Source organism: Ovis aries, chromosome 3, assembly GCF_016772045.2.
Source record: "Ovis aries strain OAR_USU_Benz2616 breed Rambouillet chromosome 3, ARS-UI_Ramb_v3.0, whole genome shotgun sequence".
NCBI classification, from domain to species: Eukaryota; Metazoa; Chordata; class Mammalia; order Artiodactyla; family Bovidae; genus Ovis; species Ovis aries.
This window is the reverse complement of record NC_056056.1, coordinates 166,084,254-166,098,457: the sequence shown is the minus strand read 5'-3', so window position 1 is coordinate 166,098,457 and position 14,204 is coordinate 166,084,254. Positions and strand designations below refer to the sequence as shown.

The 14,204-nt window shown below is 46.1% G+C and overlaps 1 protein-coding gene across 3 annotated transcripts in view; it reads right to left on the bottom strand.

The window, feature by feature from the left end:
- The window catches only part of ELK3 (ETS transcription factor ELK3), a 70,887-nt gene that overhangs the window by 4,077 nt on the left and 52,606 nt on the right, over nucleotides 1–14,204 (bottom strand). For 2 of the 3 annotated variants that reach the window (XM_012174834.5, XM_060413074.1), the window contains 2 exons: nucleotides 12,448–13,227; nucleotides 4,015–4,137 (listed from right to left, as the gene is read on the bottom strand). In XM_012174834.5, the coding sequence (XP_012030224.2) occupies nucleotides 4,015–4,137; nucleotides 12,448–13,227 (903 nt within the window). The remainder of the gene's footprint in view (nucleotides 1–4,014; nucleotides 4,138–12,447; nucleotides 13,228–14,204) is intronic. The other variant, XM_027967632.3, reaches the window with a different exon arrangement.

The window sequence follows — 14,204 nt, the reverse complement described above, 5'->3', positions numbered from 1 at the left end:
TCCCTTTTCTTAAACAGCATTCCCCAACTTTTGTCCTCAGCCTTCCTTTCTCCTGTACTGTACTCAACAAACATTTCTTGATGTCAGTTAGATAGCCCCAGTACCTCTTCCCCATTCACTCTAAAGTCAGTAAGAATGGTGGTGAGGAGCACGACACTAAACAAGCTACCACTTGTTAACATGGGATCTTGGGCAAATTGAGCAACATCTCTGGGCCTTAGTTTCTTTTTTTCTTTTTCTTGTAAAATTGGTCATCTTTTCAAATAGAGCTGTTGAGACTATTAAATAAGGAGCCATGAAAAGTGCTTTAGAACAATGTCTGACATATGATAGCCCTCAAAGAATTGTAGTTATTGTTATCAATAGCATTCCCAGTCTTTTAATCACTTAGTAATGCTTGCCTCTTCCTGATTTTTCACTAATTACTCCTTATACCCATCTAAAAGTCATCCTCTCAATTTTACCTCTGGAATGTCTTTTTCACTCTTATGTAAAAGGTGGTTATCCCCTCAGAATTTGGAGCAGTGTAAATCTATGTATTCCTGCCCCTTACTCTTTCTGCCTTCTGTCCTCTCTCCACATCATGATACCAGTGATACCTTTCTAAAATAGAGATCTTACATTATCTCCAGCTTTAAAAGGCCTCCCATGGTTTTCACTTAACAACTCTTTAGTATACTATCCAAGCCCCATTGCTGCTTTCCCAAGCAGTCTATCAATCACCCAGGTCCCTTCCAGAACAGACTATTTTCATATCCAAATGATGCATATCTGTTCATTTAGAATGTACTTCACTCTGCCGTGATCCTCTCCCATCTTCCCAGCTCAGATGTCCCTTCTGCCTTGGGGCCTCTGTTCAGGCCCCAGCTGGAAAGAGCAACTCTTGTTGGGTTCCTGGAGCACTGTGTTTACACACCTGGTATTCACGTGTTGTATATCCCCACAGTCCCTGTCTCAGAGCTTTACATGTATTTTCTGGGTTAGATTTGTTGAGTTAAAAATTACGGAAAACTTTCTCAGTTGAAAATTACCTTGTATCTGTACCTACTAGGTATATTCCAGATATGATCAAAATCCGTTTCAAAAGCGGAACAGACATCCTAAAGACAAGCTTAAAATACTAAACAGTCCAACTGGGAACCCATCTCACTTTATAAACCAAGGTGTATATTTAGATTTAGTACAGTGTCTTTGGCATCTCTCTATGTGTCTCAATTACAAAGCATACCTCTTCTAGAAAGGCTTGTATCTCCCCTCTCCTTCCCTTGAAATTCTCAGTATCTGCTATCACTTACTAATAATAGCAAGAGACCCTTAGTGCCAGAACTCCTCCTCAGCTTATCAACTGTTACCGTAAGGATTCTATTTTTCTAATCATAACAGGAAATTTGCCAGCATCATTATAGGCCAAGTCTAATTTTTTTTCTTTCTCCAACACATTCACATAGCATATGTGAAAGAGGCTTGTTATTTTTAAAGTTACTTTCATTAGTTTAAAAAGCAGTACTGTTAAAAAAAAAAAAAAGCAGTACTGTTGATAGTAATCTAAATTTGAAAGTCATTTGAAATGTCTAATTAAAAAAAATGATTCTTGCCATATTTTAACCATTTTCAAAACTGCAAATTTCATCTTTCACCAGCTCAGTCCTCTTATCATACACAGGAAGAGAAGTAATACTCTAAAAGGTACAAAGTTAGTTTTCTTTAGTCCCACAGACCCCAACCCCAAAAAGAGGGCCCAAGGCCATGCAACCTGTCAGCCATCCACACCTGGTTACATTTTCCCATTCAGGGTTGTGTTCTGAATGGCTCCAGGAGAGAGGACTGGCCCAGTTTGTGAAATCACAGTTCTGAGCAGGTAGCCGTTAAGTGCAGGTTTTCTTCTGCAGAGTTCTAAATGTAAATCAGGAGCCACTGGTCAGCAGTGGTTGTGAGTGGGGTTTCTGGAGCAGCAGCATCTCTAGGAATATATTAAAGAATGTTATTATCAGGCCCCATCCCAGAGCTTCTGAATCAGAGACTCTGGGGGAGGGAGGGACCCAGCCAGGTGCATTTTAACACACCCACCCTCTGGCTGAGTCTGCCATGTGTTAACTTGAGAACCACGGGTCTACAGTACAGTACTGTCTACAGTACAGTCTACGGTAGTGACTGAAGGGATACATATCTTGGCCAATTCCCAGAGCTCCTGATACCTTTTAATGTGTAGAATCATTGGGGAGATGAATTACTGTTAACTGCTGGGAGTGAGTGAGTGAGGTCGCTCAGTCGTGTCCGACTCTACTAGGGAGTAGTGGGCTAGAAATCTCCAAGAATTCTGGACCAGTAGTTCTGGAGGGCTTCCTTGGGAAATCACCAAGCCTTGCACAGTCAGGTGGTAGGATTTTCAGCAAGGAGGGAAGTGAGAGTCCATTCATTATTCACATATATCTCAGGAAACCTAGAGAGGCTTTGTGTTAGATTCCAGGATTAGGGTAGAATTACAGGCCCCAGTGCCCGCTGTGGAGCTGACTGACTACGCACACGATCCTGTCTGCTCTACTCAAGAACTCTCTGCTGCTCCCATCTGGACACTTCCAGGAAATAAGGTCTTTTAGCTTCACCACCAAAAAATCACCAATCTAAAACTTGCCTAATTCTGCATTTGCTCACTGGCTTTTGCTATTGCTAGTTTTTGTTTCTTTGCCTGAGTTAAAATGGCTAAGAATCAACACATTGGCTGTGCACGACCATATCTCAGTTTCTTGTAATGAGAAGGAAGGCCAGGAAGAGAAACCTGATAACTCAAGTATAGTTACATCATGACACCCTACCTCATCCCTACTAGGAAACCAGAGAAGCAAGATAGTAACCAGAACTTCTCTAGCTCTACCCTTCTCCCAATGAGACCCTAAATACCAGCATGTATAGTCCCTGGCACAGAGGTGACTATTAACCTTGACAAACAAATGAACAATAAAGAAAAGCACTGGAGATGTGATCTTATTAGCACAGCTTTCTTAGATATCTCTTCTCTTGGTGAATTCTGAGGCGTCCCTTCCTTTAGTCAGTCAGTGGTAACTGCTGAACATGCTGTGGACCGAGCAGCGTGCTAGATGCCAGGCACACGCCACAGCAAACGATGCAGTTCTGGCTTCTTGCGGGCCCACTGTCTAGTGGGGAGATTGTCAGATAAACAGGCGGTACAAAGTGGTCAGTGCTGGACGCAGTGCAAACCAAAGAGCGACAGCTTGAGGTCAGCTGGGCAGAGGTGAGAGGCAAGGTGAACGAGACAGACAAGGTCAGACTCAGGAACAGAAGGTGTGTGCATTTTATCCAGTTTTGCCTCATTCCTGTCCCTGGGATCCTTTCTACACTCACATGTTCAGACAGTAACATCTTGGTCGGTGAGTCATAATCTTTGGGTCTCCAAGGGGAAATACCAGTTTCCACATGATAGCAAGTGATGCTACTGCAGGTTTCTAGTATGGAGATGACTAATGAATACGCTTACCTAGTACAGGGAACTTTATAAGACAAACAGCTAGACTTAATTCATTTTTTATCAGATCCCTGGATGATGCTTTTTTCTATTAGAGAACAAGGAAACCTTGACTCTGACTCATAGAATTATGCAGGTAACTTTGCTATTATTACAATGTAGAGTTCACTATTTTTATCTTTATTCTTTGTGGTTACTGTACTAATAGGTTAGTATGTTAAAGTCTTAAGAGATTTTATAAAATACCATTAAAATTTTTCTCCTCATAAATTTCCAGTTTTCATAGTGAAAATAAATGGAACAATTGGATAACTTATTGTTCCATTTATGGATAGCTGACATGTGCACGCCACCTCAATGAAAGTACCGGCCTCTGAAGGTGCCTTTTGCAGCCATATTACCATACATTCTTTTTGGAAACTTACACAGTGAGTTCTGCCCTACATTTAGAGAAAATGTTACCTTGCAGGATTTATCAAGGAAACACATCCCTTAAAAGTTGCACATGTACAAGTTCATTTCTAAATGCTCACCTGAAACAGCGTGCTTGGCCCTTGCAGCCGGGCAGGACTCAATGGAGCAACTGGACTAAGGCTGCTCCAGAAATGTATGCTGGACAGCAGTGGACTCGGGGTCAGAAGCAGTCCATTCGGTGTCTGGGAAAGAAAGCACACACAGGATTGATACCTGTATCGCTGGTTCCTGCTGTGGTCAACAGTGTGGCCACGGGCACCAGCCACAAACCAGCCTCATCATTTTAGGAAAATCTGACGTTATTTCTGCGGGGATGTGCAGTTTAATTTCCTTCAGTGCTAATTGTATGAGCAATTTGTATTAAGAATGGAAAAGTTACCTTCCATAACCATTCTAGTAGAAAACTCAAGTTTGTAACAACTTTTGTCCAGCTTCTTTCTTCAGTTTGCTCCCCCTCACACATTAAACAAGATTGGTGGCACTAGCAGTAAATACTCCACCTGCCAATGTAGGAGACACAGGAGATGCAGATTTGATCCCTGGGTCGGGAAGATCCCCTGGAGGAGGAAATGGCACCCCACTCCAGTATTCTTGCCTGGAGAATCCCATGGACAGAGGAGCCTGGTGGGCTGCAGTCCATGGGGTCACAAAGAGTCAAAACATGACTGAGCACACGTGAACACAATACACAAGCAAAGGGCATCTCGTGAGAGGGCTTTATTTTCCCTTCTCTATATTAATTTTTCTACAGTGGACATCCATTACTTGGGCTACACGCACACATTTTTAAAGGGCCTCCCAAGCTTCACTTTCCCTATCAACAACCCTTTAAATACTTTAGGATCTGCTGCTAAAATAACCTGTAGCAGCTTCATGAAAAGCTCTGAACTGAGTTTACCAGATTTTACTTGGGATATGGGACTAATGAGAATTCATCTCCCCAGGAATGGCTCAGAGGGAAACAAAATCCGTTCTTGTCAGATAGGATGTAAAGCCAAAACGCTGGGTTTCCTGGGAGAGTGCCAAGGATGGCATTTGCTTGCATACTCACAGCAGGAGTCCTGGTCTTCAAGCCGGCTAGAGTGCAGAAGGAACAACCCACTCTTGCCTGGTGTTTATTCTCAGCAGGGACAAGCTCCTTGTCCAGGCTGGCTGTGCATCTTAGGGACGAGGAGAAGCCCCTCTGTACCTTTGTGATGTCAATAAGGTGCTCTGTGTAAGAAGGGCGGCGAGGGCACCAGCATTTCACATTGCATCATGCTGCATGCGAAAGTGGTTTTTTTTCCCCTGGAATTGGCCTCAGCAGCTTTGTTAATTATCCAGAACGTTTGGCTTAAACCTAAATGGAAAGGTCTGCTCTGTTCTGCAGAAAGGAGATAAACATCCAAAGGTTCTCAAAATGGAGCTGCTGAAAAAGACTCAAATAATTTGAGTTTTGGTTCCACAGTATTTCCTACATATTGAATGACCTACGAAGTTACCCAAAATACATGTTTTGGGTAAATTTCCCATTTGTTCTAATCCAAGGTAGTTTCATAGACAGGCCAGGCCATCTGGCCTAACGGTTCAGACTTGGCAGTTCTGCCTGGGCTCTACTAGGGTTCCAACCTCAGAACAACTACTTATGAGTTAGGTAACAACCACTCTCTGCCTTGGTTTCCTAATCTATAAAACAGGGAGAAAAATGCCTACATGTCTTACATTACAGGATCATCAGGAAGAGTAAATGATCTGTGTAAAGCTGGCAGATTAGAAATGCTCAGTAAATATTCCAAGACTGCTATCAGTAATTAAGTGTATCTGACTGACTGTATTAAAACCCAGCCATGGGAGAAATACTCAACTGTATAAAGAACTGGAACAGACAAACCAACCCAGGCAGCCAGGACCCTAGGGCTCCTCTCAGTTGTGTTAGGGTCAGGTCTGTAGCTCATCCGATCTGAGAACTAATATTTGCACGTCACTCAGGCCAGGTTCCAACCTCAGCATGCCACATTAACATTTAACCAGCGTGTTCAGGGCCTCCTAGCTTACCTACCAATGAAAGTCACAGCTCTAAAGAGACAGTGACTCCTTTAAACTACAAAACAGCTTTCTCTCTCATCCACAGCCATAAATACACAGCCACTCCTTTTTAACCTTCTGAGCAGTATGAGGTATAGAATATATTTTCGTAGTCTAAATGTCATACCCATGTCTGGATTGGAGATGTTTGCACATTTGTTTCTAAGGGATACAGGATGTACTCAGAATATAGTAACCTTCTGTTTCTCCTATTTAATATATTTGAAATGTCTTCTATAATATATGCAAATAAATACCGTAAAATGACTTCATTCGCTCCTCTCCCTCCCATCCCTGTTCTGGCTGAAGATTCTATGGCCATAGGGGAAAATCTAGTTGGTTACTCTTTTAGGGAAAATTTCTATGAAGCCTGGCATGAGTTCTCTCTCACCGTGTGAGCTTTCAGAGCCTGTCTCCAGAAGCTCCTTGAGTCCTAGACAGAGGCTAAAGAAAGAAGCTACCAGCAAAATGCGTGCTTCCTCTTCCTTCCCTAAAGAATGTCTTAGCAAATGGGGTCTTCTGAGTGGCAGACAGGAACTTCCTGACCCTGTCACCTGCAAGAAAGGAGATGCTCCTGGACCCAAGGGCCACGGGTGTTTATTTTTCAAGGGGAAACACCGTCCTGTCGGTGCCTCATGTCATCCTCCCCACTCGGTTCTTCATTGCATACTGAGTCTTCTAGGAAGCCCGCACATCTGCGCTCAGCTGAGTGAGCCGATGTTGTCCAGACAAGCCCCTTCCGAGTGCCCTCTGACCACCAAGATTCCGTCTCCTGAAAAGAGACTTCTGTTTTCCCTTCAGCCAGATGGCACAAACTCACCACCTTGCCAAATCCAGTGTTTATGACTCGGTTTCTATCAACAGTATCAACAGTACCACCATATATCTACCACTCAGCAAATACTGATGGAGTATATAGTATGTATCAGGTGCCAGAGAAGCAGTGACACTGCCCCTGTACCACAGCCCGTCTGCACCCCCGCATCCCAGGCCTTGAGATGCCTTCCCCATCTCCTCGCCACAACCTCTGGGCATAGCCTGGAGATCCTTCCTTGAACTGACTCTCCTGTTTATCCCCACATTTCCAGTCTTGCAGCATCCAAGCCCCCTTCAACTTAGCTGGCATTTGGCAACTGCCCCCTAAACCAGTCCAGCTGTCTCTGGTCTCTCCCTTCCAATCTGTTCTGAGCACCGCCACAGAATCAATCACCTTAAGACACTGTTCACAATTTTAGGGAAGAGAAGAGTTCAACCTCGGGCTTCCCTGGCGGTCCATTGGTTATGACTCTGCACTTCCACTCAAGGGGTAAAGTTCAATCCCTGGTCGGGGAACTAAGATCCTGCATGCCATGCAGCCAAAAAAAAAAAAAAAATTCTAGGTAGACCCATAGTAACCTAGAACGTGAATCCCTGCCCTTTCTCTGCTTCATGGGTCCTGACTACTACACAATTCCAACCTAGTAGTTCTTCAGCGATCATTCCAAAACCTTCATGACCCCTCAGCCCGTGGTCCCCTGGGCTAGAGCCACTCCACAAAGGATCTCATCTATTTCCATGGTTTTTAACCATCCTGTAACCACCTCAGACCCTCTCCTTAGCTCCAACTGTAGCTGGGTGTTTCTTCCCAAATGTCCTCAAACTCCACATGGCCCAAATTGGACTTGGAACCTTTCCCCATGAGTTTGTTTCCTCCCATGAAACTCATACTCAACTTCTGCTCACCCCTAACACCTCCACACCCATCACCTGTGTCTGTCAGATCCATCTCCTTTGGCCCCATGCCACTGTCACAGCCACAGGTCCTCACTGTCTTTTCACCTGGAATTTTACAGTCATCTAACTGCTTTCAGCCTCATCCCTCCCTTGCCCATGTCTTCAGGATGATTTCTAAAGCACAGTTCTTACCAGGTCACTCAGGCTCCTCTTCCTACTACTTCCTTTACCTTTGGAATGTATCCACCCTCTTACTGAACTACTCCCCTAATGCACAAAGCTGTTGCACATTTTTATGACCACAAAGCCTTTGCAGCATCCCTACCCCCAGCAAAGTAAATACCCTCTTCCTTAGTATTCCTTTTACACCTAAAAATTCTCTGTCCAACAACAGAAGGTCATGAAAGTAGGCACTTGTCCTTCCTATGATGTGCAAATAATGCTCAATTATCACTTGTTGATAGATTCTCATAAGAATCTCTGTTTCCCTGACTTAACACCTTCAGCAGCTCTTTCCCATAAAAACAAATTCCTTCCTCCCATGAAACTCATACTCATGGGACTTCTGGCCTCTGAATTCCTCAACAAGTTCCCTGGGCCCTCTATAACTTCACACCACCCTAAGTTACTAATTGTTCTCTTTCTTTACCTATTGGCCAGCCAGCCTGTAAGCTTATGAGAGTAGGGACTGTTTCTTGCTCACCTCTCTATCTCCAGGAGCCTAGCTGATGGTTGGGCAAGTTGTAGCAACAAACATCTCTAATCTTACTCTCCCATGGATGCCAATGAAGTCCATGACAGAGCCATTTTGTGGTTAAAAAAAAAAATCCTCAAAAGGTGACAGTGAACCCCTGGAAACTCCTAGAGTTGTATGAATTCAAATAAAAACATGTATTCAGCAACTTTCAAAAAGAAGTAAAGTCACAAACAGAAGTTTCTGTAGCACTGAATGTGCTGAAATGAAGAAGAGGACTACCCTACTGGTCCAGGGTAGCTATGGTAAGAGAGGAAAAAACAGAAAGTCAGAACAGGGGAGGAGTCAGCAATCTGTGAAGGATCTACAGAAAAAACGGGTTCCGGGGTGGAAAGAGAGGGGGCAGCTATCACGGTTGGTTCATCCTAGGCACCCACAGCTGGGGGAGAAGCAAGAACCTCCAGCTGGAGAGTCAAGTCACGCAAAAGTCTATCGGCAACATCCTCCACTGCCAACGTTCTAAAGGACATCCTTCTCCTGCAAGACCAGGATGGAGGAAGCTACAGGCTGGGCTAGGGCAGTGTTACAGAGTGGGATGAAGTAGTGGGGAGGAAAAAACATTTTTCCTTTTGTGATCATGGCAAAAGAGACAGTAAATTGAGACACCATCCAAAGCTGAGCCAGGACACAGTCTACACTCACCGCACGCATCCATCTTACTCCCAATTCCCACTTTATGATTTGGGTTCAAGGTTGTATATCCCTCAGTACATGCAGAAAGGAGCTTTTAGCATTTCAGTCCTCATCAAGCTGTCTCTACTCAATTAGTGGTAATCCACAGCCGCTGCTAATAAAACAGCCTGGGGCATGCATGCTCAGACTCTGATGGTATGAGTTCACGCCCTGGTGCCCGCACATATCTGAGTTCAACATCTTAGACATCACATGGGAGATGAACAGAGGTCTTAGCGTAAAGGAAGGGACAAGTGATGAGCCACTCATCTGAACTACATTGCTGACAGAGGAGGAGCGAGAGGCTAGACAGGAGAGGCAAATGAAAGGAGGGCCAGATGACACCCAGGTACAGATGATGCGGAAAATGACAAGTTCCAGTTGGCACCATTCAGGTTTCCATGACATCTGGCTGGGAGCTAGGAGGGTCTCAGGTCCCAGCTCCTCCCCCACCTCCCATCAGTTTCTATAACTCATGCCATCAGAGAGAACATTCTGGCTTCTCTAGCAACAGACCAATAGGACCTCGATGGCCAAGCTCCAACTGCCTTACTCCTTGGCACCCAGCTGGCTTTTGTATTCTCATTTTTCTCAGTTCCACACAGTCCATGCTGGGGGCGCCTCTGGGTGATCATCACGTCTGTCTACATTAGTAATTGTGGTTTCTCAAAGGCTCATAAAGAGGAATCTCAACAGCATTTCATACAGGTCCCAGGGGCAGTACCATAAGTGTTCTCAGGAGTGGAGGCTGTGATGCTGGGGACTGGCAGAATGCGGATAATTTTTTCATGCCCATCATGTAGGTTGAAATTTCGAATCTGAATTTGGGCTTACAGGAGGTCTGTGGTTTAATAAGGCCCTGGGAGGGAAATGTAACCACATGACCATTAAGCATGCCAAGACATGCTTAATCCCACCCCTTCTTCCTGCCATGCTTCTTGCTGAAACTGATGGGATTATTCATGGAATACATGACTAAATAAAATGTAAATCTTTCTTGGAATAAATGTAAGTTCTTGGGAACTTCATTTTCAGGGTATCAAGTAATTACAGCGCACTTTTATCTCTTGTAAAGCTAGCCATGAAGAAAGACTGATTGGAGGTGCCCACAGGTGTAAACACTGCACACAGCACACCCCAGAGGGGAAAGTGGAGTTTCGGTGACAAAGTGCTAAGGTGTCAAGGTCCCCCCACCCACACCCACGCCCAGCTACACACATCCTCAGCCACAGTGCATGGAGCCTGACTCCATTCCCCACGTCCTGGTCCAAAACCACAGGGCCAGCCTGAGCCACTCTCCTCCGACACAGCTACAGGGCTGGCATGTGTGCAGAGATGGTGATAACAAACTCCTCAAGCAAGCACAGACTGGAATCAGAGCTGGCCTGGGCCTGGCTCTAGACCTCCCTACACCTCACAGCTGGAAACACAGGGGAGGCTGCGCAGGAGATTCTCAGATTGTCCGCTCAGAGCTCAACTTCTCAGGTTATTTCTCTGAGCCAGGCCAGAGGCCGCTGTTTCTGAGCCATTTACTTAGTGGTTGTTAGTCCCCAGCCAGTGGTGCTGAGTGAGGAAATGCCCCATTTAGAGCACACGCGCTCATTCTGACCTGTCACCAAGCCCTCGGCCAGCCCCTCCGTGGCAGCATGCTTGTCACCACAGGCTCACAAGCCACGCTGACTGTGACTCCAGAGAAGGCCACAGTCACTCTGGAGAAGCAACAGAGAGGAAAAGGACCAAGAGCTGCTTTCAGCTGCCCGCAGACTCCACAGACATCTCACGATCAGAGAAGGCTGGGCATTTTCCCAGCACGTGTGCAGAGAGCATTTTACTTAAAGGGCGTGGATTCTGGAGCAGGCTAACTGGGTTCAAGTTTTCACCTCCAAGTCCTATTAGCTGGGTAACCTTGGGTGAGTTACTGGACCTCTGCCTCCGTTACCTCTGCTGGAAAAATTGGACAATGACAGTTATCTCCTTCACAGGCCTGTGATGATAAATAACTGAGATGCTGCATGGATGGTGTTTACAACAGTGCCTGACGCATGAGATGCTCAACTGTGCTGCCACTAATGGTGGTGACAGCAAGGACACCCACAGCGATGGGGACAGAGAGCTCCTACCCGCTTCAAGCACGTCCCCACCCTGGTGCCACCAAGTCACATGATTCTAAAACCCGCCAATGGTAGCCACCTCTCTTCCCACGGCCATTATCCCATTTAATCCTCACACAGTCCATCTCACGGATGTGGAAACAGGCTCAGAGAGCAAGTACCCACAGTCACATTTCTACCCAGCAGTGCCGCCAGGAACTGAATCCAGGTCTGTAACCCTGAAGCCAATGAACTTAACCTCTGCCACTGAAATACATCCAGTTTTCCAGGGGAAGCAGAAGTAGGTTTACCAGTACCTGCCCTGCCTTTGCCAGCTGGACTAGAGTGAACATCTGAATAGTGTATTTAGAGGAAGAGGCTGCCTTCATGGTAGAGTTAATGACACTGAAGACTTTTGTTGCTTCACGAGTTTGCTCTTCCCTCCCCTGTGCCAGGGACCTGGGCTTTCTCAGACCAGCACTGTTTTTACTAAAGCATCTCTTTCTCATCGTGTGCTGTGGCCTCTGCATTGCTTTTTAGGGACTACAGGACAGCCCAGATCCCCACTGATAATTGCAATGGCCATATTGGTTAGCGTGTACTTTCTTATTAACAGAAAACAAATGAGTGCCCTCCAAAGAGGACTCTGCCATAAAATTTTCATAAAACCCAGTGCCTTCTGAAATGTCACTGGCCTGCTCAGCAACTTAAAAGTGTAGTGGCTCAGACGGTGAAGAATCTACTTTCAATGTAAGAGACCCAGGTTCAATCCCTGAGCCAGGAAGATCCCCTGGAGAAGGGAATGGCTACCCACTCCAGTCTTCTTGCCTGGAGAATTCTATGGACAGGAGCCTGGTAGGCTATAGTCCACGGGGTCACAAAGAGTTGGACAGGACAGAGGGACTAACACTGTCAGTGCTCAACTTGCCCTCAGAAATCACTGTTTGGACCTGCTTTGATGTCCCATGTGCATATTCCATCTTACATCACTTTAGGCCTCTAAAAGAACCCAATCAAGTGTCCCACCACAGCCAATTTCTCTTGCGTCCACCTCTGTCTGGGTGTGATTTCCCTGTACAATGCACAGGGGCCCAAGGATTACCCTCTGAGGGGAAGACAGAAGTTGCCTCTCTTCCCCACTTTTCCCTAAGCCAATGACTCGGTGTGCAGCCCGGACGACTGGACTCTACAGCTCTTACCTGGGCAGTGAAGAAGGCTGGGGTGAGGGATCCCGAGGGGAGGGCCGGGCTGTTGAGGGCGATGGAGCCGATGTCGGTGCCGGAAAGCACCAGTGGGGGTGCAGAGATTTCCAAGCCTTTGGGCTTTTTGGCCTTTGGGGGGAGTGATGGAGACCTGGTCTTGGAGCCCGATGACAGGTTCAAGGGCTCCAGGGAATCCGAGTCATGGCAGGCAGCCTCCAGGAAGAGGCTCCTGTGTTCAGAAGGGAGGGGCGAGTTGGGGGACAGCGACGGGGACCGGGATGAGGAGGGCGAGGCGGACGAGATGCTGGCAGCGTTCGGCAACATTAAGGAGGAGATCTTGGCAGACATGGACGAGGCCAGGAAGGCCTCCGACGTGGAGGGCAGGGACACCACGGGCCGGCTGACGTGCTTATCGGTTTTGTTGGTCACAAACCTGATGACAGTCCTGACTTCTTCCGCGGGGGGGCTGTCTTCCAGCTGCTCCTCCAGCTTCTCTGTCTTGATGGCCTTGAGGGGCTCGGGCGGGTTCTGCAGGGAGTTGATGGTGAAGGATGAGTACAGGCCCGAGTGGATGTACTCATTGCGGCTGGCACTCTTGAGGGCGGACAGGCCGTGTCTGTGCACCTCACGGCCCTCAGGGGGCACCTTGCACTCGCTGTCCTGCAGCAAGAGGCTCTCCCGGCTGATCTCCACCGCGTGAGGGTCCATTTTCAGTATCTCCGGGAAAGAGACAAATTTGTATACAAACTTCTGCCCGATCACCTTCTTGATGATATTCTGCGGACACAAAAGCAGACATGGAAAAGATGAGTGCATCAGAGAAACCGGCTAAGAGGGTCATTCTTGGGGGGTAAGCATTTTCAGGCGGGAGCATCAAAACAGCCTTGATGACACATCTCAGCTAAGGCGTAGTGCACACGGGACTGAGGGTGAGAGTGGAAGAATCTGAGCCACATTCCAGGGTCTGCTAATTACAAATGGTGTGATCTTTAGCAAACTGATGGTCATTTTGCGTTTCCTTGTCTGTGAAGTGAGGATTATTATACCCAGGAATATAAAACTCCTGCCATTTATTAAGCACTTACTATGTCACTGGCATTGCTTCTTCGTTAGCTCATAAAATCTGTACCGCAATGCTAAGAGGAAAGGACTATTCAACTCCCATTTTAAAACTTAGGGAAATAAGCTTAGAGCCGTTAAATACCCCCACACAGCCACATGGTAGGTAAGTGGTGGAGGCAGCATTTCCCCAACCATAATACAGTATTGTTTTACTGACCTCTGGGGCTTGTGAGAATTCAAAGAAGAAATAATGGGAAAGCCTTCTATAAGCCGGAAAGCATTATAGAAATGTAAGTTATTATCACCAAACACCACAATGTTTTCTTAAATCATGTAGCTTTTTTTTTTTTTCTTTTTAATTTGCTGCCAAGAAAGCCGCTGGAGGAAAAAAACAAAGTGTCTACTTGGATGTTTAGGACATTCATACAGTATTTGAAGTTAATGTTATCTAATTCTGGCTCTTCAGTTTATGGCTCTCATCCCTAAACATTAGGATGTAAATGAAAACCAATAATCTCTGCAAATTTTCCACCCTCCCCCCGCTTTGGGAGAATGGACTTCGTTTTAAAGGCTGCACTGTTCTTGAGGTTTATTAGATTGGAACATTAGCAAACACCAGATGCTTGCTGGTGGAGATACTCAAGGAAAACAAGGATGGTCTCCATCGAGCACAGAGAAGTGGCAGCGCCATC